Source organism: Rhinoderma darwinii, chromosome 4 (genome assembly GCF_050947455.1).
Source record: "Rhinoderma darwinii isolate aRhiDar2 chromosome 4, aRhiDar2.hap1, whole genome shotgun sequence".
In the NCBI taxonomy this organism is placed as follows: Eukaryota; Metazoa; Chordata; class Amphibia; order Anura; family Rhinodermatidae; genus Rhinoderma; species Rhinoderma darwinii.
Genome location: NC_134690.1, coordinates 282,302,364 through 282,330,085, shown reverse-complemented (window position 1 = coordinate 282,330,085; position 27,722 = coordinate 282,302,364). Strand labels below are relative to the sequence as shown.

The following is a 27,722-nucleotide window of genomic DNA, read 5'->3' as shown; positions in this document are numbered from 1 at the left end:
CCAAGAACGCACATAAGCCAGCGGCGGGTCAGGTAGGCCCCTAAATGGAGACCATAGAGAGTGGAAATTACCTGTGTTGGAGCAGGGGATTGCAGGAGATTTGTTTGGAAAGGCGTAGCACTGAAAGAGGGGAACCCCTCCGGACATCTAGCGGGAAGAAAGGTGTGGAGCTGGGTATATTCAAACCAGCTCAGTGACCTATCAGGATAAGTCTCCCTCAATTTGGCTAGAGAAGGGAGATGCGGGGACTCCGTCATCACCTTGGCCAGTTTTGTGTTGTCTACTGCATTCCATCCCAGAAAGTGTTCCCTCTGTAATGTCGGGGGGGGGGGACAGGATTATCAAAAAGGGGTGTCATGACTCCTGTGTGTTGTGACAGGCCTGACCTAACCATTACCCTGTCCCACAGTGTAAGGATCTGCTGAGTGAAAAAGGGAAAATCAGTCAAGGGAGAGTAATCTCTGGGGAATATCCAAAGTAATGATCTAAGGGAGAAGGGAGTAAGAAATCCCTCAAGGGTCCCCCATTGCTTACTACCGCTGCTGTCTAAACAGTCGACCACCCAAAGGAGAAGAGCAGGCCTGTGATACAGGGCACAATCAGGTAAACTTGCCCCCTCCCCCTCTATTTTGGAACAAGTATAAAAACCTTGGAAGAATATTCATTTTGACCGCATTAATTCGATCAAACCAGGACAGCTGTGGACGATCATACTTTTTTAAATCCTGGAGTGTCCGCTGCAGTAGGGGGAGATAGCTCAAGTTATACAGATTGGGTAGGTGCCTGGAAATATGGACTCCCTAATATGTGAGGGACTGAGACTGCAATTTGAATGAAAATGTCTGCTGTAGATGTTCTAAACTGAGGAAGGGGAAGGGAAATGTTGAGCGCCTCTGTTTTAGCATAATTAACTTTAAAGTTACTGACGTGTCCAAAGAGCTCAAACTCCCTAATCAAGGTCGGGAAGGTAATTATAGAATTGGAAACACATAACAAAAAGTCATCAGTGTAAAGTGCTAACTTATATTGCCTGTCATTGATGGTAATCCCCAGTACATCAGGGCAAGCATGAAGGGACACCGCTAAGTGTTTCATAGCGATGACACATATGAGGGGAGAAAGGTGACATCCCTGCCTCGTACCGTTCCATATGGAGAAAGAAGAAGATAACAAACCATTGACACGAACCCTTGCATTAGGACAGCTATAAAGTGAGAGAATGCGGTTAAGCATAGTAGGGCCCACACCCAATTGGGTCAATGCAGAACGCAAAAACGTCCAGTGAACACGATGGACTGCTTTCTCCGCGTTACGATACCAAGCACCCCGGAATGGCGTGTCTACGCATAAGCGATATCATCAACATTGTCTTGTTTCTGTTATCTTGTGCTTCACGTTTTTGGACAAATCCGTCTTGATCAGCATGGATCAAATCAGGCAAAAGGGGGCCAGCCTGTTAGTTATAATCTTAGAGAACAATTTAACGTGGATATAGGGTCGATAATTAGCACATAAAGTCAAGTCAAGTCCTTCCCTCGTTTGGGTATAACTGTCACAGTCGCTGACATAGTCTGAAGAGTGAGAGGGGAGCTGTCTGATACTACATTAAATACCCTGACCAGAAACGGGGAGAGATGAGAGGAGGATAATTTATAGAAGCGAGCAGAAGACCTGTCAGGTCCAGGTCTTTTGCCTCCAGGGGAGGACTTGATAGCTTCCATCAATTCAGATTCCGTAAACCGTTCCACTGGAGAGGTTAAATTATCTTCAGAGAGAGTGGGAAGGGCCGTTTTAATGATATATTCGTCAACCTTACGTTTGAAGTCAGATTGTAGCATGTCTACAAGAGGGCCTCTCAGGTTATAAAGGGAGTTATATTAGTCCCTGAAAGCCTCTACAATCTCCTCTGAACTATGTTTGGGAGGGCCTAATGGCGGTTGAATAACCGGGATGAAGATATTTAGATTACGCGGATGGAGAAAGTTAGCTAATGCTCTACCACTCTTGTTTGAGAATTCATAGAAAAATCTACGAGTACGTTCTCTCAGACTTTCACGTACCTGGTCTAACCATTTAGGAAGGTCAGTTCTGGCTACTAAAAGATCGGCTAGGGTTTGGGAGCCTTGGTCCTCTTTGTGAGATATTTCCAGATCATGAATTTGAGAAAGAAGATTTGTGATAGCCAACGATCTTTCTTTTTTAAGGCGAGTGCCTTGTTGGATAAAAATTCCTCTTAAGGCACTTTTCATGGCTTCCCATTGAATGGGTAAGGATGTGGTGTCATGAGTGTGATGGGAAAGGAACTCTGATATAGCTCCCTCCACTGTAGACAGACACATAGAGACCTTTAGGAGGTTAGGATTCAATGTCCAATTCCATTCACGTGGGGTAGTGTCAGGCAGGGTCAAGGACAGGAATACTGGAGCATGGTCAGACCATATCATAGGACCTATTCTGGAGGTGGGCTACCAAGATAAAAGCTGCTGACTAAGGAGAAAAAAAATTATCAGACATTTAAGGCATATCCACAGGATAAAATATCTTTGGTGGGAAACCCCTTTAACTTTTTCATTTTTGTTTATTCAAGCAATTTCTGTTACACAACTTCCGTGAATATTAACTTTAATATAAAATAATAACAAAAAAGTTTTCAATAAAATGTTAATGTGAATGTTGATATACTCTAGTGTTTATTAGTCTCAATTCCCACCAATCTCCCAATGTATACACAACATGGCAATAGATATTAATAGCCAAATCTATGCCAAAAGAATGTAAATACAGTGGGAAAATAGGTATACCAATATATACCTGCTCAGCACATGGAAAAGGGACACGGTTTTGGTATCTATAGTGGTATATGGAAGTGTTTGGCATATGCACTGGTGCATAACATTGAATGTACACAGCAAACACTGCAGTGTAAACAAAGCCTATTATATTACATTGTAAAAAACACACACACTTACAAAGCCTAATATTTTGCAAAACAGAAAACACAAATAAATTAAATGGTACCACAACCTCTGCTCTATAGAAAATGTAAGGCAATTACTTAAGTAACAATACAGAGTTTTGGGCAGAAAGGAATTGTTCCCTTTGGGGAGGTGTATTAAGCAGGGGCGTAGCTAAGCGGCAGGCGGGGCATGTGCCCTGGGCGAAACTAAGACGGAAGGTGGGGGCACCAGGGCTGCACCGTCCATGACGGCGGCCCGCTGACTCTCTGAGGGGGCGGCTGCGCCACTGAAACCCGCCGCCGCAACCGCCTCCTGCACTATAGGTGATGAATGGCCGGGTACATTCCGTGCCTGGCCATTCAGCGCCTTTCAAACGGCACGATTACTTATTTGCGACACTTGCATCATTGAAAGGCGCTGAATGACAGGGTAAGTCATAGTGCCCTGCCAACCAGCGCCTTTCATAGACAAAAACGGCAAGATGACGTCATCGTGCCGCTTGCATCTATGAAAGGCGCTGATTGGCAAGGCAGAATGATTTGCCCTGTCAATCAGCGCCTTTCAACGATGCTGCATCGTTCAACCCCAGCAGACCTGCTCAGAAGAGAGCAGGTCTGTGTTGACACCGGACAGAGCGGGAATGGGATTAAGGTGAGTATGTAAAGTTTTTTTTTATCCTAATAAAAATGAGTGACATTATCTACAGGGGGGGGGCTCTATCTACGGGAGTCGGCTCTATCTACAGGGAGCTATATACAGGGGTGGGCTATATGTGGAGCACTATAGGAGGAGCTATATGTAGGGCACTACATACAGGCGTGGGCTATATGTGGAGCACTATTGTTAGGTGAGATATTTGCAGTGCTCTATCTACAGGGGTGGGCTATATGTTGGACACTATACAGGGGTGGGCTATATCTACATGGGGCTATATACAGGGCTGGGCCATATATGGAGCACTATATGGGCAGCTATATATGAGGCACTGTATACAGTGATAGGGGCTATATGTTGAGCACTATATATAGGGGAGATATATGTAGGGTACTATATACAGGGGTGGGCTATATGTTGGACACTATATACTGGGGTGGGCTATATTTAGACAAAAAAGTCTCACAGGACACATAAATATCTGGGTGGGAAGCGAGAGTCTCAACCACCCACTACGTTTATTAGAGATAAGGACTCCAAACAATGGTATATAGAAACTAGAGAAAAGAGTCTGTAATTATCAAATTTGAAAAAATAGAATATCTTTATTATTAACCAAAAATAGAGACTCTAAAACAAGTCTGTTTCTGGATCGACGTTTACATGTACAATTATCAAAAATATGTACAGACAGTATATAGCATGAGAAGTCACATAGTTGTTATATCCCAAATCAGGGATATATCCACACAGGTAGGTATATGTCAGGACAGAAAGGGGGAAGTAAAGAGCTCAAAATAAAAGATTACACCTGGTTGCGTGACCCAGTAGGTAAGGTAGCGCCCCGACGCGTGTTTTGCATGTAGCTTTTTCAAGGGGTGGGCTATATGTTGGACACTATCTACAGGGGGCTATATGTGGAGCACTGTCTACAGGGGGGCTATATGTGGGGCACTATCTACAGGGCGGCTACATGTGGGGCACTATTTTCAGAGGGGCTATATGTGGGGCACCATATACAGGAGGGGCTATATGGTGACACTACCTACAGGGGTGGCTGTATGTTGGACACTATCTACAGTGGGCTGTATGTGGGGCACTATCTACAGGGGCTCTATAGGGGTCACAATCTACAGGGGGATCTATGTAGGACACTATCTACAGGGGGCTCCAAGGGGGGCACTTTCTACAGGGGCACAGTGTGTGTGGGACACAGTGTATGGTGCTATTATAATTAGAGTTGCAGTGTATAGTGCTATTATATTTGTTTATACTGTAGGTGCAGAAATGTTTGGAAAGTGAAAAGCTGAAGACATCTGAGTTGCAAACTGCAGAAATGGGCTGTGGCCGGGAGAAGTTGTCATTGAGGACCGGACGGAGAAGAAAAGAGAAAAAGAACAACTAGAATCTGACATCACCTGTGAGTCACTTACTGTAAATGTTTATTCTGCCTCTAATCAGCACTGCAGTCACTGTATAATCTGCAGCGAGATGATGGGTGGTGTGATATTTCTTTTTGTGAAACATCATCTCCCAGCATATCCTTACCATTGTTCAGGCCATGCTGGGAGCTGTATACAATTTACCGCAAACCTATACGGCAGGGGTTGCACTAAATTGAGCTGTATTTGTGTTGGTGCTGTATATATGTACTGAGCTAGGTTCTGGTGCTGTATATATGTGCTGAGCTAGGTTCTGGTGCTGTATATATGTACTGAGCTTGCTTCTGGCACTGTATATATGTACTGTGCTTTGTTCTGACGCTGTATATATATGTACTGAGCTTGGTTCTGGTACTGTATATATGTACTGAGCTTGGTTCTGGCACTGTATATATGCACTGATCTTGGTTCTGATGCTGTATATAGAGCTTTGTTCTGATGCTGTACATATGTACTGAACTTTTTTCTGATGCTGTATATGTGTAATGAACTTTTTTCTGGTGCTGTATATATGTAATGAGCTTTGCTCTGGTGCTGTACATATGTATGGAGCTTGGTTTGCCACTGTAAATATGTACTGAGCTTGGTTCTGTGGCTGTATATATGTACTGATCTTGGTTCTAATGCTGTATATATGCACTGAGCATGGTTCTGGTGCTCTATATATACTGAGCTTTGTTCTGGTGCTGTATATATGTAATGAGCTTTGTTCTGGTGCTGTATATATGTAATCACCTTGGTTCTGGTGTTGTATATATGTGAAAAATGTTGAATAAATGTGTAAAAATAAGTAAGACTTTTATTATAGGGAAAAAATGAAAATGTTACAAAAAGTACACATATTTGGGATCACCACGTTCGTAATAACCCAAACTATAGAACTGTAAAGTTTTTTTTCCAGCACGGTGAACACTCAAATAAAAAAACTACAAGAACCGCTATTTTTTAGTCACCACCCCTCCCAAAACATAGAATAAAAAGTGAACAAAAGTCGCATGTACCCCAAAATAGTCACATTTTTTTCCTGCAAAATAACAAGGTATTGGCTCTCAGAATATGGTGACACAAAAAATGTATTATTAAAAAAAAACAACATTTTATTGTGCAAACGCGGCAAAACATTAAAAAAACTATATACATTTGGTATTGCCGTAATCGTATAGACTCGCAGAATAAAGTAAAATTGCCACTTATAGCCCACAATGAATAATGTAAAAAAAAAAAAGAATAAAAAATGTCATAATTGCTGGTTTTTAGTCACCTTGCTTGCCAGAAAATGGAATAAAGAGTGGTTAAAAAATCGCATGTACCCCAAAATGGTACCAACTACAGATTGTCCCGCAACAAATAAGCCTTAACACAGCTCCGTTGGATAAAAAGTATAGAAGTTCTGGCTCTCAGAATATGGCGACACAAAATGTGCAGAGTGTGTTCCATAAGCGGATAACATTGGGCACCATTTGTCTGTGCGACACTGGCCACAGATCTATGGACAATTATTTATTTAGCCAATTAATATACCCTCTTATTATGCCCTGATGTACTACGCAAATCTTACATGTGCCCCGACATTATAAACTGAAATACCAGTAAACCCCAAACAGAATTATTACCAAGCAAAATCTGCACTCCAAAAGCCAAATGGCGATCTCTCCATACAGCGTACCAAAACAGTAGTTTACGTCCACATATATGGCATCACCAACAGTTTATGATGTATTTGTCTTCAGTGGCACAAACTGGGCACAACATATTGTGAACTAAAATGGCATATCAGCGCATTTTTCACTTTGCACCATCTGCTGTGCATTAATTTCTTATGAAAAAAACACCTGTGGGGTCAAAATGCTTACTACACTACACCCCTTAAAATGTCCTAAGGGGTGTAGTTTCCAAAATAGGGGTCACTACTATTTTAGCTCCAAAAGCCAAATAGCTCTCCTTCCCTTCTAAGCCCTGCTGTGTGTTCAAATAGCAGTTTATTACCACGTATGTAGTATTCAGAAGAGTTTGCTTTACAAATGTTGGGGTGCTGTTTCTCCTTTATCTAATGTGAAAATGGAAGAATCTGAGCTAAAACTATATTTTATTGGAAAAACTTAGATTTTGGTTCCTCAGGAGCTTTGCAAAACCATTTCAATAAAAGTTGAGCTGCAAAAGCCAAATGGCACTCCTTCCCTTCTGAGCCCTGCCTTGTGTCCAAATAGAAGTTTATGGCCACATTTGGGGTATTGCCGTAATCGGGAGAAATTTCATTTAAAATGTTGGGGTGTTTTTCTCCTATATGCATTAAAATTTCTACGTTTTATTGGCAAAAATTTTGATTTTAATTTTTACGACCTAATTCCAGTAACTTCATCAAAAATAATGTGGGGCTAAAATGCCCACTATACCCCTTGATAAATTCCTTAAGGGGTGTAGTTTGCCAAATGGTGTCTTTTTGGGGTGTTTCCACTATTTTAGCATCACAAGACCTCTTCAAAAAAAGGCCCCAAAATCCACTAGGCGCTTCTTTTGCTTCTGAGGCCTGTGTTTCAGTCCATTACCACACTAGGGCCACATGTGGGATATTTCTAAAAACTGCAGAATCTGGGCAATAAATATTGAGTTGTGTTTCTCTGGTAAAACCTTCTGTGTTACAGAAAAAATGGATTAAATCAGATTTTCTGCAAAATTTGTACATTTCACCTCCACTTTGTGAAACGCCTAAAGGGTTAAGAAACTTTCTAAATGCTGTTTTGAATACGTTGAGGGGTGCAGTTTTTACAATTGGGTGATTTATGGGGGTTTCTAATATATAGGGCTCTCAAAGTCACTTCAAAACTGAATTGGTCTCTAAAAAAATAGGCTTTTGAAATTTTCTTGAAAATATGTGAAATTGCTGCTTAAGTTCTAAGCCTTGTAACGACCTGGAAAAATAAAAGAATGTTCAAAAAAACAATGCCAACATAAAGCAGACATATGGGATATGTGAGCTAGTAACAAACTTGTGTGGTATTACTATCTGTCTTACAAGCAAATACATTTAAATGTATAAAATTGAAAATTTTCACAAATAAACACTGAATGCATCGACCAAATTTTACCACTAACTTAAAGTACAATGTGTCACAAGTAAACAGTCTCAGAATTGCTTAAAGAGGCACTGTCACCAGATTCTCAAATCCCTATCTCCTATTGTATGTGATCGGCGCTGCAATGTAGATAACAGTAACGTTTTTTGTTTTTTTTTAAACGTTAATTTTTGGCCAAGTTATGAGCTATTTTATATATATGCAAATGAGCTTTGAAATGGACAATTGGGCGTTTTTTGTTTCATTATGTACAACTGGGCGTGTATTGTGTTTACGTGTATGACGCTGACCAATCAGTGACCAGTTAGCGTCATACACTCCTCTCCATTCATTTACACAGCAGCGATGTGCAGCCACATACACAGAGATTAACGTTAATCAAGTGTCCTGATAATGAATACACATGAAATCCAGCCTGGACGTCATGTGTATTCAGAATCCTGACACTTCTGAATCTTTTCTGTGAGATTACAGCAAGCCACACGTAATCTCGCGAGATTACGGAGGTAAACAAGATTTTGTTTCCCTTGCTGGAAATCTCAAAGAAAAGAGTCAGAAGTGTCAGGATTCTGAATACACATGACATCCAGGCTGGATGATCATGTGTATTCATTATCAGGACACTTGATTAACGTTAATCTCTGTTTATGTGGCTGCACACGCTGCTGTGTAAATGAATGGAGAGGAGTGTATGACGCTGACTGGTCACTGATTGGTCAGCGTCATACACGTCAGCACGCCCAGTTAAAAACACAATACACGCCCAGTTGGACATAACGAAAAAAAAACGCCCCATTGTCCATTTCAAAGCTCATTTGCATATATATAAAATAGCTCATAACTTGGCCAAAAATGAACGTTTTTTTTAAAAAAACAACGTTACTGTTATCTACATTGCAGCGCCGATCACATGCAATAGGAGATAGGGATTTGAGAATCTGGTGACAGAGCCTCTTTAAAACAATAAAAGCATTCAAAAGTTATTACCACATAAAGTGACACATATCAGATTTGAAAAAAATGGCCTGGTCCATTAGACGAAAAAAGGCTGTGTCCTTAAGGGGTTAATGGGATTAAAAAACAATGCAAAAAAAAAACAATAATAAAAAAAATGTCCCACCCGAATAAAGTCATTACTTAGCATAAAATATAGTTTATTGCCCATACACTACTTAACAACAAAAAAAACTACAGATATTCGGTATCTACACGACCGTAATGACCTGAAGAATTAGTTTGATAGGTAATTTAGCGTGAAATGAACAGGATAAAAAAGAAAAAAGAAAAAAACGATGGAAAAAAATCGCTTTTTCTTTTTTTTCTTGCAGCAAAAAGAAATTACATAACTTACACGCTAAATTTTTTGTACCCCCAAATTGCGCAGGAAAGGAAATACAATTTGTCCCACATAAAACAAGGCCTCCTATAGCCACGTGGCTGCTGAAAAGAAAGAGCCAAAAATGAAAAATTTTAGCTGGTCATTAAAAAGGACCTGTCACTAGATCATATAAGTTGAACTGGTTTACTAACCTGAATAGCACTGTCTCTTCTTATTTTCCTGGACATCCCGTTCCAGCGATATGGCCCACATTTGTGTTGGCTTCCTCTATGCTATTTTGCTGTAGTTAGCAAACATGGCATGAACTACAGTACCCTCAAGCTGCCTCGTGTTCTGATGGTCAGGGAAGCTAGCTCCACCCCGTTGGCTAACTGCAACAAATTAGCATATAAACAACAAAACAGTGCACCATATCTCTGAAATGGAGGGGGGTCCGGGAAAAATAGAATTAGGGTGGCAGCGCTATTCAGGTCAGTTAACCAGTTCAACTTGTATGAACTATTGACAGGTCCTCTTTACGGTCTTTTCAGGCCTGGTCATTAAGAGGTTAATGACTCCTGATGTATACCTTTGACTTAAGCCTGCAACGTATCCCACTGTAACTGCATACTGTGGGACACATCATCCGAAGACACTGACCCCCTCACAACGAGCCCTGGAATTCTGATCCTGGGGAACTTCTGACATCACTGTCCATATGTGAACAGAGACATCAGGAGCTTCACCAGGGCCGGAGTCCCTAGGCAAAGTTGTTCCTTAGGACAACAGTGCTTCCTGCGACCCTGTGCAAGATGCTCTAGTGACATAAATGTCCATGTATGGACAGTTGTCTCTTTGTAACATTCCAACTCATTAGTTTAACGTATATCTGTGACGGATGCCATACAGTAAAAAGAAAATTGAGTCATGAACAGCACTAGATGATCTATTGTGTGGTCAAATGCAGCCTTAAATGCAGATCCATACCATTGAGTTTGCTCTCACCCATACAATAAATGTAGCAAAAAAAGAAGATTGGACGTTGCTGCAAAAAGTTCCACATTTATTCCGTGCACAGTACACCTCACAAAGTTTCGGCTCAACAGAAGACTTTCTCTTGTACAGTGGTATCCGTTATTTTCTCAATTTGTGCAATGTAGTGGAGACATAATAGTAGTTAGGTTCCACCCACCAGTTCAGGGAAAACTGAAAATTAGAGCCTGGAGAGGAAAAAAACGCTAAAAAATGCAGGATACAAGTCACATAATGGACACAAATAGTATTATTCCTCTTGTACACCCATATGACCGCTTATTCTGAAAAGTCATTAACACCTATAGTACCTTTCGGGCATAAGTTTAAGCATAAGACATGATCCAAACAATAATAACCCTATATATGTCTTAAACACACAAAAATAGTTCTAGACATGTATTTGTCCAAAAAATATAAATTTTATTGTTTCATAAATATGGATATCCCCCAGAACTCACACAAATATACATACATAATTAAAACATACTTAGAAATAATCGCTCTAAGACCACCAGCGAAATACCAGCATAACCGTAAAGGTATATTACATGCATGATGTGAAACAGGTGAACACTGAAAGCATATGGTGTGCCTCTATCCCAAATCCCCCTAGCACAATACACAGTCTATACAATAATACACTGCTAACAGTATTATACACACATTGGTGAGGGACGTGGTATAATCTCAATTAACTGTAGCTGGCATGATGGCTGTCAGTGGTCTCAGGAAAAAAACACCTTGACGCGCGTTTCGCACCCTTCGTCAGGAGAATTCTGAAAAGTCCCTTGAAAAGTTAGGTACGCTTAAAAGAAAGCACATTAAAAAAGTGTACAAAACAATAATTTAAAAAATGCACAGAAAAAACCCTATAAGAAATGCTTACAACTTTAGAAAACGGCAGGTGTTTGTTTAGACGCAAAATAAAAACCTCATTGAGAGCTCGGTCTTTAATATTTTCCCATTTAAAATTTTCTGTGCTTTTTTATGCATTCATCAACAAGCTGTATATTGGTATGAAAGCGATATATAGGCGACGTTCACATTCAAAAAGGTCATTAAAAAAACAGCTCTTCAACCCCTTAAGGATCTAGCCAATTTTGGCCTTGAGGACGCTGGGAATGTTTTCATTTTGCCTCACTGAGTTCAAACAGCCATAACTTTTTAATTTTTCTGGTTTACAATATTGTTTTTTGTGAGACGAGTTGTATTATCTCATGCACCATTTTGGAGTACATAGAGCTTAGTGATAAAAAAAATAATTGGTGGGGGTAATGCAACAAAAAAAGCAATTCCACCATTGTTCATTTCAGTTTTCTTTTTTTATGTCGTTCATCGTTTTAATAATTCTTCTGTGGGTCATTACGGTTACGGCCCAACTTTATTAAACTTTTGTCTTTTTTCTTGTATGATTTTTACTTTTTTTTACACAAATAATACATTGGAATTCAGCAAAGAAGCAAAAGTCACCTATTTGTCTACTGAATAAATTAGTGAAGAACCTTAGAGCTCCTGCAGTTATTCAGATATTATGCACATAAGAAATTAATATATTTCCTGTCTCGCTTTCTAGTCTGAATAGTACCCACAGTTGATAATCTATCAATCTCCGATATATCTGTCTCTCATATCTATCTCATTTATCTATCTATCTATCTATCTATCTATCTATCTATCTATCTATCTATCTATCTATCTATCTATCTATCTCATATCTAAATATTCATCGATCTATGTTTTCAAAAAACATGAGAAATGTTCCATATTAGGAACCGAAACGTAGCGCATGGAATAAACCCATTAGATTTATTTTCATTTTTTGGAGTGCTGCCTCTTTTTTTGAAAACATATTGACATAGGACTCTGGCCAGACTCCTGCAGCATGCACCCTAAAGTTTGTTAAATTTCCACTGTACTGCTTTGGACTTTCCTTTTATATTCATCGATCTAGCTATCTCATATCTATCTACCTATCTCATATCTATCTACCTATCTCATATCTAATAGAGAAATAGTTAAATCCAGCACTTGAAAAATAAAATGTCAGATTTTATTGAAACATATTAACCGCTTCCCGACCGCCCACTGTAAATTCACGTCCGTGCTTGCTGGGCTCTGTGCAGCGTCGACGTGAATTCACGGTGGGTGTTAAAAGCGCGATCCGGGTGTCTCAGAGTAGTGCTGATACCCGGATCGCGCTGTTATCCCCTGCCTCTAGTCCCGGAGACATAACCGGGACCTAATTGGTTCAGGTCCCGGTCATGTGATCGCAGGGAAAGTTTGTTGTAGCAACGAACTGGAAAGTTTGTTACTACAACTTAGGGTATGTTCACACACTAGCTGTCATTTATGGCTGAAATGACAGCCTGTTTTCAGAAGAAAAAAGCTGCGTCGTTTCAGCCGTAAATGCTCCTCCTCGTAATATACGAGGCGTCTGTGACGCTCGTATATCTTGAGCTGCTCTTCATTGAGTTCAATGAAGAACGGCTCAAATTACGTGGCAAAGAATTGCCCTGCACTTCTTTGCCGAGGCAGTCAATTTACGCGTCGTCGTTTGCCAGCTGTCAAACGACGACGCGTAAATTACAGGTCGTCTGCACAATACGTCGGCAAACCCATTCAAATGAATGGGCAGATGTTTGCCGACGTATTGTAGCCCTATTTTCAGGCGTAAAACGAGGCATAATACGCCTCGTTTACGCCTGAAAATAGGTCGTGTGAACCCAGCCTAACTGGAAAGTTTGTTGCTACAACAAACTTTCCTGGGGACCGATTGCGGGTGCTGCAGTCGGTAATAAGGCAAAACCAGAGGCCATACAACAGCCCCCGGGTCTGCCATGCACAGCAGCCTATGAGAACCAGCCGGAGGCCGGTCCTCATAAGCTTCCTGTCAGTGTGACTCTCAGCGTCACACTGACAGTTTATAATACGTTACACTACCTAGGTAGTGTAATGTATTATAGCAGCTACCAGTGCTGCAGGTCTTCAAGTAAAACAAGTAAAAAGTAAAGAAAAAAAAGTAATAAAAATGTTTTATAAAAGTGTAAATACAAGTTATAAGTTACAAAAACCAAAAATGCTTTTTTTCCTATAATAAGTCTTTTATTATAGGAAAAAAATGAAAATGTTAAAAAAAAGTACACATATTTGGTATGACCGCGTTCACATCGACCCAAACTATAAAACTATAATATTATATTTCCCGCACGGTGAACACTGCAAAAAAAATAATTAAAAAACAATGTCAGAATCACTATTTTTTTGGTCATCAACTCTGCAAAAAAATAGAATAAAAAGTGATCAAAAAGTTGCATGTACCCTAAAATAGTACCAATAAAAACTACAACCCGTCCCGCAAAAAACAAGCCCTTACACAGCTTTTATGACTGAAAAATAAAAAAGTTATGGCTCTCAGAATATGGCGACACAAAAAATAAATAATTTTATCGAAAAGTGATTTTATTGCGCAAACGCCACAAAACATAAAAAAACGATATACATCTGGTATCACCGTAATCGTATCGACCCGCAGAATAAAGTAAAATGTCATTTATAGCGCAAGGTGAAAAGTGTAAAAAAAAAAGACAAAAAACATTGTCAGAATTTGTTTTTTTGTCACTTTGCTTGCCCAAAAAAATCTAATAAAAAGTGATAAAAAAAATCACATATACCCTAAAATGTTACCAATGAAAACTACAGATTGTTCCGCAACAAATAAGCCCTCACACAGCTCCGGTGAAGAAAAAATAAAAAAAGTTCTGGCTCTCAGAATATAGCGACAGAAATTGAGTGTCCAAAAGCGGATAAGATCGGGTGCCATTTATCAGTGTGATTTCGGCCACATATCTGCGGATTATTATTTATTTACCGAATTATTATACCCTCTTATTATGTCCTGATGTACTCTGCCCAATTTACACATACCCCCACATCATAAACGGAAATACCAGCAAAACCCCAAACAGAACAGTTACCAAGCAAAATCTGCACTCCAAAAGCCAAATGGCGCTCCGTCCCTTCTGAGCCCCACAGCGTGCCCAAACACCAGCTTACGTCCACATATATTATATTTTATATCCGGGAGAACCCGCTCAACATTGTACGAGGTATTTGTCTTCAGTGGCACAAACTGGGCACAACATATTGTGCATTAAAATGGCATATCAGTGGAAAATTTTAATTTTCACTTTGCACCATCCGCTGCGCATTAACGCCTTCGCGCTCCACGACTTAATAGCATTTCGTGGTGCGGGGGGTTATATATGGAGCGGGCTCATGCGCTGTGCCCGCTCCATATTCTGCAGGTGTCAACTATGTATTACACCCGGGACTAATGGACAGGAACAGGAGTCTGTAAAAATGATATTATACTGCAATACATTAGTATTGCAGTGTATTGTACCAGCGACCTAATGATCGCTCGTTCCAGTCCCCATAAGGGACTTTTGGGAGGTTTCCACTGTTTTGGTACCTCAGGGGCTTTGCAAATGCGACATGACACCCGAAAACCATTCCAGCTAAATTTGAGCTTCAAAAGCCTAATATTGTTCCTTCCGTTCTGAGTCTTGCCGTGGTTCCAAACAGCAGTTTATTACCACATATGGCATATTGCTGTAATCAGGAGAAATTGCTTTACAAATTTTGGGGTGATTTTTCTCCTTTATTCATTGTAAAAATTAAACATTTCTATGTTTTTTCAGAAAAAAGTAGATTTTCATTTTCACGGCCTAATTCCACTAAATTCAGCAAAAAAACTGTGGGGTCAAAATGCTAACTATACCCCTAGAAAAATTCCTTGAGGGGTGTAGTCTTCAAAATGGGGTCACTTTTGCTGGGTTTCCACTGTTTTGCTCCCTCCAGGGCGTTGCAAACGCGACATGGCACTGAAAACCAATCCAGCAAAATCTGAGCTTCAAAATCCAAATGGCGCTCCTTCCCTTCTGAGCTCTGCCGGGGTCCAAACAGTAGTTTAGTACCACATATGGGGTATTGCTGTAATCAGGAGAAGTAGCTTTACAAGTTTTGGGGTGCTTTTTATTCTTTATTCCTTGCAAATATTATTATTTTTTATATTTTTTCAGAAAAAAAGTAGATTTTCACTTCCACAGGCAAACTCCAATAAATATAGCAGAAGACCTGTGGGGTCAAGATGCTCACTATACCCCTAGATAAATTCCTTGAGGTGTGCATTTTCCAAAACCGTGTCACTTTGGGGGGATTTCCACTGTTTTGGCACTACAAGACCTCTTCAAACCTGACATGGTGCCTAAAATATATTCTAAAAAAAGGAGACCACAAAATCCGCTAGGTGCTCCTTTGCTTCTGAGGCCAGTATTTCAGTCCATTATCACACTAGGGCCACATGTGGGATATTTCTAAAAACTGCAGAATCTGGGCAATAAATATTGAGTTGCATTTCTCGGGTAAAACCTTCTGTGTTACAGAAAAAAATGTATTACAAATTAATTTCAGCAAAAAAAAAAAAAATTGTCAATTTCCCCTCTACATTGCTTTCATTCTTGTGAAACGCCTAAAGAGTTAAGAAACTTTCTGAATGCTGTTTTGAATACTTTGAGGGGTGCAGTTTTTAATATGGGGTGATTTATGGGGTCTATCTAGTACATAAGGTCCTCAAAGCCGCTTTAGAACTGAACTGGTCCCTGTAAAAATAGCCTTTTGAAACTTTCTTGAAAATGTGAGAAATTGCTGCTAAAGTACAAGTACTAAGCCTTGTAACATCCTAGAAAAATAAAATAATGTTCAAAAAACTATGCAAATATAAAGTAGACATATGGAATATGTGAAATAGTAACTATTTTGTGTGGTATTATGATCTGTTTTACAAGCAGATACATTTAAAATTAGAAAAATCATAATTTTTGCAAATTTTCTCTAAATTTTGATGTTTTTCACAAATAAGCAATTAATTTATTGACCAAATTTTTCCACTGACATAAAGTACAATATGTCACAAGAAAACAATTTCAGAATCGCTTGGATAGGCAAAAGCATTCCAGAGTTATTACCACATAAATTGACAAATGTCAGATTTGAAAAAATGGGGCTGGTCCTGAAGGCCAAAATGAGCACGGTCTTCAAAGGGTTAAAAGTCAGAAGCAGGGGTTTCCCAAGTCTTACGTGTTTTGAGCACTAAAACGCTCTTAGTCGTAAGCTACGACTAATTGCCTTTTAGCTCTCGAAACGCGTAAGATTGGGAATGCCCGTTTCTGACTTTTAATATGGTTCAATAAAATCTGAAGTTTTATTTTTCAAGTTCTGGATTCAACTATTTCTTTATTGGAAATACCCTACGCCAGACAGTCCAGCGTGTTCATCCATGCAGTCTCCACAATTCCTTGATGTCGGTCGGGGTGAGCTGTTCAATTATTCTGTTTTGTTACTATCTCATATCTATCTATGTACTATTTATCTATCTCATATCTATCTATCTATCTATCTAGTAGAAAAAGGAAAAGCAGCACATATAAACGCAAAGTATGCGTAGTTGCGTGTGCACAAAGCTTAGGACCTCAAACTCCAGTCCCACATATATATTTCCAAACAAATAGGCAGCACAACACAGGTTCCAATTCAGTGAAAAAAGGTTTATTCACCCATATGTCAGTGCAACGTTTCAGCCCACATGGGCCTTTCTCAAGCATGTTCACAAGCATCCTCACTCCAAGGTATAAGCAAAAAAGAATGGTGGTGTTTTATTGGTCCATCAGTGCAACGTTTCAGCTCAACACAAGAGCCTATCTATCTATCATCTATCTATCTATCTATCTATCTATTTTATACCTATCTATCTACCTATCAATTTATTTGCCTATCTCATATCTCTCTATCTGTCTAATATCTATCTATCTAATATCTATCTATCTAGCTATGGTGTTATATTGATCCATCAGTGCAACAATTCAGCTCAACACAAGAGCCTTTCTCAAGCAAAAAAAATATCTATCTATCCATCCTTCTATTTACCTATCTTGTATCTATCTATCTATCTATCTATCTATCTATCTATCTATCTATCTATCTATCTATCTATCTATCTATCTATCTATCTATCTATCTATCTATCATATATATCTATCTAATATCTATCTATTCACCATTTTAATGTTCCAAGATTTCCCAGAAATGACTGCAGTTTTTTGTCTTTTGATGACTTTAGGAAAAGGAAGAGAATTATTTCCTGTTTTTCCCAGGTGTTAGAAGACACCAGGGCACACATTCACCTAGACGCCTCTGCTAGATTTAAAATTGTAATTCTGCCGGGTGTTAATTCCTAATGAAGGCTATTACTCTGAAAGAAGGTTATGGTGGCTTGTGACACACCTCTTCCTCATGGCACCTGTGGTCTTCCTTGTAGGTGCAAACATTTCGATATTTACATACACTCTCACTTAATCTGATGGGTAATCAATGTGAGAATTGGGTGAGATGCTGCATTCACCAATCACAAAAGAGAATGACCAAGATCAAACGAAACCCTGCACCAATCCTGGCAATCTCTGCAGGGCAATTGATGTCTTCTGTAGTATGTCAGTGTGATTACAGCCTCAGCAGACCTAAGTGTATTCAGGGCTTGGGCAGGCACTAGTCTTGTCACTGTACTGTGCACTCTGGCAACCATGAGTACTAGTGGCCCTGAAAACTTTACTAAAAGTTTACCATGTAGGACTGATCATCTTCTTACTGCTGTAGAAAATGAGCTTCAGGCTGGTAGTGAGAAAGGAGACCCTACAGAAAGGGACCTTAAGGTTAACCTGGAGGAAACAGACTTATGGAAACGCTTCAAAGAGCTGACAAATGAAATGATAGTCACCAAAAATGGCAGGTAAGTGTATTCTACAGGCCTGTATGTGTAATTGGTGAGCTATAGATTTTTTTACACATAACATATATAGACATGAATATAGTATGCTATTAACTTCTTTGTTATAGTCTGGTAATTCTAAGGATTATAGGCAAATTTTTCACAGTATTTTATGCAGTTGTACTATATTAATTTTTCACATCTTTACATCTTTGGATAGTTATTAATACAGTTGGGGCAATAGCGGGGATTGCCCTTTCAGTAGCTGTTAAAAATGTTAAAATAGTCGCCCATTTTATATACTGAGATCTAATGTCAAATAAGTGTAGATAATAACCTCTAATATCACCTTAAATGTAGTATCATACTCTACATCCTTCTGGGTGACCACCTCCTCATGCAACAATGCCCTTACTGTTCGGCTTGTCAAAATATTATATTGCAATTCTATTCTTTAAAATGTAACATTTAAAGCTTATATTACAATTATAAGATGTGTGGTTCTTCTTCATGTGGGGAACTCTTCAAGAATAGTGTGCATAGGAAAGGTGGTTATCCAAAAGCGGAAATATCACACATCTTTTATCATTAGTTAGATATTATGCTAAGGGGAACTGGGATTGTATAACTAGTTATTACTAGATTTCTCTCATTTATTATACTACAGAAACGTAAAAAATTCTGTACCTTTTATAATTAGAAAGTTGGGTAACAGTATAATCCTAATGGGATTTGACGGACTTTTGAATTGACGGGAACTTGAATGTAGTTTGGCTTAGGAAAATCAGCCTTTGCTTTTATGATTTAACCAGAGCATGTTATGACACTCTTGTGTTGCACAGACTCATTCAGCAAAATGCTAAATTTCCATTATTTTACCTTCTAATTATTGTCAAAAATATGGTATTTATAGATGAAAGTTCAATTTGCACAAAGCAATTATTGCTAAGATCTGAACAATTACAATCATTTGTAAAAATTGCCCAGCGAACAATTAATAATGTTGATTAAATTGATCTTTTATACACGACAATTGAAACACCTTGACATGTATGCAGTTTTAAAGAATTGGACACTATCACACGATCATACTTAGTGATCGCTTATTGGCAAACTTTTCTCGTGATCATGTAAATATCTTTCTCTGTGTGCATATATATATATATATATATATATATATATATATATATACATAAATATATATTTGTGTGTGTGTGTGTGTTTGTGTGTGTGTGTGTGCGTGTGTGCATGTGTGCGTGCGTGTGTGTGTGTGTGTTTGTGTGTGTGTGTGTCTAATAACATATTTGTACCAATAGTTGTGTAGCAAATAATATTTTTTTTTGTTTGTTTCAATAAAACATTTTTTTACTTTAGGAGAATGTTTCCTGTCTTAAAAATAAGTGTCACTGGTCTAGACCCTAATGCCATGTACTCCTTCTTGATGGATTTTGTGACTGCTGATAACAACCGGTGGAAGTATGTGAATGGAGAGTGGGTGCCAGGTGGCAAACCTGAGCCACAGGCTCCAAGTTGCGTCTATATTCACCCAGACTCGCCCAACTTTGGAGCCCACTGGATGAAAGCACCTGTTTCCTTCAGCAAAGTCAAACTGACCAATAAAATGAATGGGGAAGGACAGGTAACATTTACTTTTTATGTATATATTGTTGTTACTTTTTTTTCCAGAAAAACAAACTGCAAAAGAAAATATATATAATTTGGTATTTATTTTATGTGATATCTTATGTTTTCATTTTATTAGTTATTAGTTCATATTATAACCAGACACTTTATTTTTCTATTTGCTAAGGTACAAGGGCTATTGTCGTCTTTAAGCCATAAAACCTGTTCCATGGTAATGGTCACAACAGAGTAATCATATGGAATTTCCATTTATGTTGTTTTTCATAGGACAGAAAGGATATACCTATCAATACATGATATGGATTTCTATCAATCTTAAAGTGATTTCTATATATTTGCATTGGGATTTGGTTGGGGGCTCCTATGTAATGCCGCAATTAGATCAATATAACATACACTGAAGGGTATTAAGTAGTGCAATTTGTAAAATGAGCTGTGTAGAAAAGGTGAGAAGATCACCTACGGAAATAATGCAATAGGGTAGATATGTAAATGTACTCTGGATATTTATAAAGTTGAGTCACACCATGTTAGGTTCATCCGATTAGGTTTTGTTTTCAGCATGCATCATATTAGGAGAGTATTAATAAATCTCCCCCCTGCTATTTGAGTATTAACAATGTTCATATATAAGAATGTGTTATCTTTATTTTAGATTATGTTGAATTCACTGCATAAATATGAGCCCAGAATTCATATAGTACGTGTTGGAGGCCCACAGAAAATGATCACCAGCCATTCATTTCCAGAAACACAATTTATTGCTGTGACAGCTTACCAGAATGAGGAGGTATGGATATAAATTTATCAATGTTGTTGTTTTTTTTTTATAGTAAATACTGTCGCTGTATTAAGCATTCCTTTACCTATACAATAAGTCTGTGGGAGATATGTATTAAGACAGCGCCAGTCTTACTACAAAACTAGATAGATTATGATGCAACAGATTTAGTAAAAGCCACACTCCTCTTAATAAATTTGTCACCTCTTCGGCTGCCTGTGCGACACTGAAAGAAACCTACGCCAGCGAGAAGCTGTTATAGATTTCTGCTACAATTTATGCCAGTTTCTGGCATAAACTATAGTAAAAGCGTCGAGCTTCGGATGCCCAAGCTTCCTTTTGCTAAGCTGTGTCTAAATTTTTGTTTAAAAAATAGCTAGAGTGGGGGAAATGGCCCAAAAGTCGAAATTTGTGCAACTTTTGGGCTGTTTGCAACATTTCTTCGCCAGAAAACTGGTGTAGGAATGTTGTTAACGTTCCTCATGTGTGTTTTTTCTAGTGATTAATTACATTTGATCATATGCGGCAGAATGATTTTGACGTCCACCCATTTTGTGCACTTTATGATTTTTGTTTAAAGACAGTTACTTGCACAGTTTTCTGGTGAATCTGCGTCAAATTTTAGCCAGCAATATATACTCCCTTCAGATCTTTGTAAGGAAAATGTTTCCTAAGACCTGTCTGTCTGGACATATCTTTACAAGCGATTTTTTAAAAAACTGTTAGAAGCAAGACATGGGATTACTCACAGTTCTTCATTCTCTTTTTTTCTGACGGTGTAGTTTATGAGAAGCTACACCCCTAAATCCTCACCTACTTCTGAAAAGTCACACATATGTGCTGGAAAAACAGAAATCTCACCATAACAATTTTTCCACCTAAGAGATCTATTTATTAGTCCTCTTTAAGTAATTTCAGATGTCAGACTATTAAAAGCTCATAATTTATTTTTTCTAATGCTTGGCATTTTCTGTAACTTAAAGGGGTTATATGAGATTAGAGAAATATGATTGCTTCCTTCCATAAACAGTGCTACTCTTGGGCTGTCTAGTGTTGCATCTCAGACCAATTTCTTGAATAAGGCTGAGTTGCAATGCCAGACACAGCCTATGGACATTAGTGGTGCTGTTTCTGGAAGAGAAAGTAAAAAACATTGATCTTACACATTTCAATTACAGTCTTTGAAACCATGAAGCAATGTTATTTTTCAGTTTCTTTTTATTTTATTGTTCCCTAATAGAACTAAGTTAGTAGATGCAATTGGCTGAGATTACCTGAATGGCTCACGAGCATATTTCCTGTAGACTAGTCAGAGAGACATTCTGGTGATCCCCGTCAACCTATCTACAAAATTGGCGCACGTTTGACAAACTGTGCAGGCTTCTTTATGGCCCCCGGATTGGCAGTTTAAGTGACTATTTTGTGGGTTGTGTTACACAAGTTAACTAATAGATGATAGATCCTCTGTAACTATGGTGTTTTTTCTTTCGAGGGGGGGTGTATTAGAAATATAGGGTGTACAAAATATATATAAAATATTGCAAATGTTCTCACCAATATTTAAGTGATAAGATATAAAATATCTAAATAGTTTGTTGCTGTTTTATGTTTGTTTCAGATAACAGCCCTTAAAATTAAGCATAATCCCTTTGCTAAGGCATTCCTTGACGCAAAAGATAGGTAAGTGTGTATGACCTTGATATTCTGCATTTTAATATGTTAACTTAAATGAAATACATAAATAGTTGATTTATTCTTTGTTTGGAAATTGGCAGGAGCGATCACAAAGACTTCATTGATGATGCAGAAAACAATCAGCAATCTGGATATACTCAATGTAAGTAGAAAGACTATTTCATTAATAATTGTTACTCAAGATAATTTTTCATAACTGGATTATTCTAATAGCATTACAGTGACATGAGTTGGCTTTGTTTTCCAGTGGGCAGCTGGTTGATTCCTGGTTCCAGCTCATTGTGCTCCTCTACCAATCACCATTCTCAGTTTGGAACTCCATTGCCCCTTCCCTCAGCCCATGGCTGTGATAGATATACCACGCTGAGAAATCATAGAGCGTCACCATATCCAAGTCCATATACACACAGAAATAACTCCCCTCGTAAGTAACAATTTAGTTTCTGGAAAAAATAAATAAATGCGGGAGATCCATTATTACTGTTTTACAGGGTAACTAAATGTTCAACAAACTTCTGACATGTCCAAGCACCGAGACTCCCACCAATCGCTAAAACGAAGCAGAAGTGTTCGTGTGAGCGCTCAGCCGCTTTGTTTCTGTTTGAGTACAGGTTTTATCGGAGTACAGGCTCATAGACTTTGTATTGAGCCCGTACTCCGCTACATTGATTACTGGAAAAAGCCGAACAGAAACGAAGCAGCTAAGCACTCACGCGGGCACTTCTGCCGCTTCGTTTTAGCAATTGGTGGGGTCTCAGTGCTTGGACATGTCAGAAGTTTGTTGAACGTTTAGTTACCCTTTAACTTTAGACAGTTTAAACTAGACCAGGCAGGCAGAAGACGCGCCAAATTTACCCCATTGGCGCATGCTGTGCGATAGATTTGGAGCATCCTAGAGAACTTTCTCTTCTATATGCCACCTGTTGGTTGACTTACTTGAGACAAATATTTTGGCGCAACTTTAGGTGCATTTTAAGACTCCTCTGAGCCACTCGAACTTTTGGTGCATTTTAAGTCTCCTCTGAGCCCCTCAAACCTTTTGGTACATTTAGCTATGGAGATCTCCCCCCCCAATACGTTTGAATTGTAACAATTAAAAGTAGGTTATGAACATGTTAGAGCACAGCAAGATAACATCAGAAGGGTTGGACATTTCAAGATGCTCAATTGTTTTGTTCGTTAGTAGATAAGTCGCTGCCAAACTCCTCTGACAACGGCTTTCTCCCTTCTCCCTATTAAAAACACATGCACGCCAGGCTGAGCCGAGTGAGCATGTGTATGGGGTAGTCGGGAGGAATAGCTGACAGATATCTAAAAAGACTGTCAAGCTTTAGAAGAGCGTGGCAAAGAAATACATGAACACAATAATTGCAGTCATACACAGCTGGGTGTCAACGGCATTGACTGAGCAAATAAAAGTGACCGTACGGTCCCAGGTCAAAATAATAAATGTGATGGGGTATATGGAGTTATATTACATGGTGCCTTCCAGTTGCACCCCTCTGCTGTGGTTCCGACGCTTTGGGGTCCCATCCGTGTTGTCCTAAAATGGCCACAGCGCTTCCCAAACTGAGTCTGAGACACTTCATTTGTTCTTGGATTGGCCAGAACAGCTCAGGTGAGCAGCTCTGGTCAATCCTAGAACAGTGGGAGTGTCTCAGATTTATAGTCTAAAAAGCGCTGCAGCCATGTTGGGACAACACAGAGGGGACCACAAAGCAGCAGATCCATGGCAGAGGGTGCAGCTGGAGGGCACGAGGTAATATAACCCCATATACCCCATCATATTTAAAATATTGTCGCGGGACCGGAGGGTCGCTTTAACAAACAATAAAATGACCCTTGTATTATTTTGTTTTAATGCATTGCATTCTTAATTGTTTTTAAATACCATTTTCCTAGCAAGTTACACAGAGAATTCATCAGCATGTCTTCCCGTATTTCAGTCAAATGAGCACTGGCCTAGCTTACAAATGCAAACTCATAATGGAATGTTATCACTAAACCACACAAACGGCAGTCCATCCAGTTCTTGGTAAGTATTAGTATGTTAACAATAAAATGAGTTATCCAGAAATTACAATTAGTAAAATTTCTGAAACTGTTCCACAGCTTTGGGGAAAGTCGTCATTAAAAGAATCTCCACAAGTTGGAATATATGTGTCATGAGTATGTGGTATTTGGTAAATTACAACAGTGATAGGCCTTAATGACCCCATAGAACATAATTTTATTCATGCTTATAAGGGAGTTGTTCTTTATTTCACTTTATAAAAATCTGTTTGGTTTGCATGGCTGTAGTAATTACTATTCACTGTCCTTAGATGAGCTAGGATGTACCAATCATGACAAACAATCGACTTGTACTTTCTAGGAAGCAGGTATTGTTACATCAAAGTATAGATTTCCATGCTTCTTTTCATTCTCTAGATTATTACACTACCTAGAAATTAATCCCCCTTACTTTAATATTACATAATTAGTGGGAAAGTATTTATTTATACAAAAGCAAAGGAAGATCATAATATAATTTTTGCAACAGGGGCGTGATCCAGAGTTAGTAAAAAAAAATACACTCCTCAACATTGAAATTGCAACCCCATGAAGGGCAAGCCGTAAGATTATGCAAATCGAGAAAGTAGCAGGTATTTATTCTATTTTTTTCCTTAGGGCCCATCAAGAGACATTGTGGAGTAGCCCCACCAGTTGTTTTTTTTGCCCCTTGTCGTCATAGTACTATCCTCCTTATTTTTCTTTGGCATTATTTGTAAAGAATAATGAATACAATTATGCGCTTTCTTAATTTTAACACAGATTAATGACAGTACCTTTTTCCTGAAAGTATATGGAATTGACTATCTGGAGTTCACCCGCCAAGGATCCTTTGGTTCATAAATGTGAATATACACTCCTCAACATTGAAATTACAACACCAAGAAGGGCAAGCCGTAAGGGTATGCAAATTGAGGAAGCAGCAGGTGTCACCAAGGGAGGAGCGTAAAAGCCAGATTTAAAGCAACGTTTTTTAACCACATGAAAATCTGAAAAATCATCGGACGGATCATCTGATTGGAAGAATGGTGCACATTGATCGATTCTGTACTGCAAGTGAAATTGGATGTCACATCCCAAGCCTAGGGCAGCAACCAATGTTGACACAAACCATCAAAACGCATTTGCAGGACATTGGACTATGAGCCAGACGTCCAGCTTCAGGTGTTCCATTGACCACACGCCACCGCTCTCAAAGGCTATCATGGTGCACAGCAAGACGGCAATGGAGGCTGGAATGGAGGTCTATACTCTTCTCCGATGAGTTTCGCTTTTGTCTCGGCTGCAATGATAGCTGGAGATTGGTCTAGTGACCACGTAGGCAACGCCATGAAGAGGCCTTCATAAGGGAACATCACACGAGTCCTACTCCCGGGATTATGGTGTGGCGTGGCATAAAGTATGGTAGCCGGACGCCACTAGTCCTCATTTCAGGTGCACTAACAGCTCGGCGTTACATTGATTTGGTCGTTGAACCAGTGGTATGGCCATTTCACCAAAGTGTCCCAGAAGCCATTTTTCAACAGGTCAATGCCAGACCGCATGTTGCTCTTGCTACTGCGATCAGCCTGCATGACCTAAACATGTTACCATGGCCTGCAACATCTCCGGACTTGTCTCCGATCGTGCACATCTGGGACGTCATTGGTCGGCAATAGCAAAGGGAGCTGCCAGCAGCGCATCTTGATGATATTCATGCCCAATTCCTCACACAACCATTAATAGCCTCATTGATAGCATGCCTAGGCGTGCAAGTGCGTGTATTTCTGTGTGTGGTGCTCATACTTGATACTGAATAAATCAAGTTGTTTGGATTATTTTTTTTAGCATTTGCATATCATTAACATGTCTATCAATCCTGTGATTTCCACAATTCCAAAACCTTTCCTTCTTGGTGTTGCAATTTCAATGTTGAGGAGGATAGATAGATAGATGATAGATAGATAGATAGATAGATAGATAGATAGATAGATAGATAGATAGATAGATAGATAGATAGATAGATAGATAGATAGATAGATAGATAGATAGATAGATAAGGGTATTGTGTCATAACACTGTATAATTTGTTTCTACTTCGTATATTTTAAACTTAATTTGTAACATATATGTCAATAAAGCTCCTCATTCTATTTTGCAGTCAGTATCCAAGTTTATGGTCTGTGAGTAACAGTACTATTGGATCATTAACGCAAGCTGGAGGAATTGCCAATGGTCTTGGATCTCAATACATAAGAAGTTCATCTGCTCACTATACACCATACAATCAAATAGTTCCGTCACCCTCTCTGGGATCTCCTTTATATGATGGTGGAAGCACAGACATAGAAGACAATCAGTATGACGTCTCAGCACATGACAGATTGGCGCCATCATGGGCACCAGTGACACCACCCTCGTTATAGTTACATAGGACAATATTTTATGGACACTGAAAAAGATTAATAGCTGTTGGCTGTTATGAACATTTTTCTATCACTAATATACTGATTTGATTTTAAAGCAGTTGCAGAAAGTCAAGAGGGTGTGTGTGCCATCTCTTGAGAAAATGCACTGCAATGTTCAAGGTATAAGGATCAGTTAAAATGCATAATGTTCAGAATACTTTATCAAATTCTCAACAAGTCTTCCCTTCACAGCTTATTTGCAATTATTTATAAAAATTGGGCATGTGTTTTCAAAGTTGAATTTCTTTGTCAGGCAGAAGATACCAAGCGGGTTATAAATATAATTCTCTCTGTTTTATTTCTTTCAAGATATGCTTGCCCTGCTTCTGTTTTTTGTAAATACAAAATACAAATACAGCCAAGTGAAGTTGCTACTAAGGCTTCGTTCACACCTGCGTCGGTGTGTTCCGTTGTTCTGCTCCGTCAGAGGAGCAGAACAAGGGAATAAAGGAAGCAACGGGTCCGTTGCACAGCGGACATCGCTGGCGGCTGAAGGAACTCTTTGACTAAAATGGGTTCCGTCTGCTTTCCACAGGTAATCTCCTGTAATCTCAGCCGGATCTGCGACCGGGGCCCCTAACAGAGCCTCCAACTCAAGTGTGAGCGAGGCCTAACGGCCAGAATTACCATTAGGCACAAGAGGCCTTTACCAAGGGCAGCCCTGTGGGAAAGTGCTCCTGCTACGAAGTGTCAAGACCAGATTATGGTTCATGCAGTACTTATATACATGTGATATAACTCTATGTATCCAATACTGTTTAAATTTGTAGAAATAATATACAATGAATCGTGTAAATTAGA

General features: G+C 39.0%; 1 protein-coding gene across 2 annotated transcripts; it reads left to right on the top strand.

Moving 5' to 3' along the window:
- Positions 1 to 482: 482 nt before the first annotated feature.
- LOC142761131 (T-box transcription factor T-like) lies at positions 483 to 27,722 on the top strand. 2 transcript variants are annotated; one of them, XM_075864327.1, is made up of 9 exons: positions 483 to 603; positions 18,191 to 18,323; positions 19,677 to 19,941; positions 20,602 to 20,736; positions 22,346 to 22,407; positions 22,503 to 22,564; positions 22,670 to 22,846; positions 24,325 to 24,457; positions 26,615 to 27,722. In XM_075864327.1, exons 2-9 carry the CDS (start codon positions 18,301 to 18,303, stop codon positions 26,877 to 26,879), a joined length of 1,122 nt encoding a protein of 373 aa, XP_075720442.1. In that variant the 5' UTR covers positions 483 to 603; positions 18,191 to 18,300; the 3' UTR covers positions 26,880 to 27,722. The 2 variants fall into 2 exon arrangements, with proteins under 2 accessions (XP_075720442.1, XP_075720441.1); XM_075864326.1 differs by lacking the exon at positions 483 to 603 and having other exon boundaries at positions 18,071 to 18,323.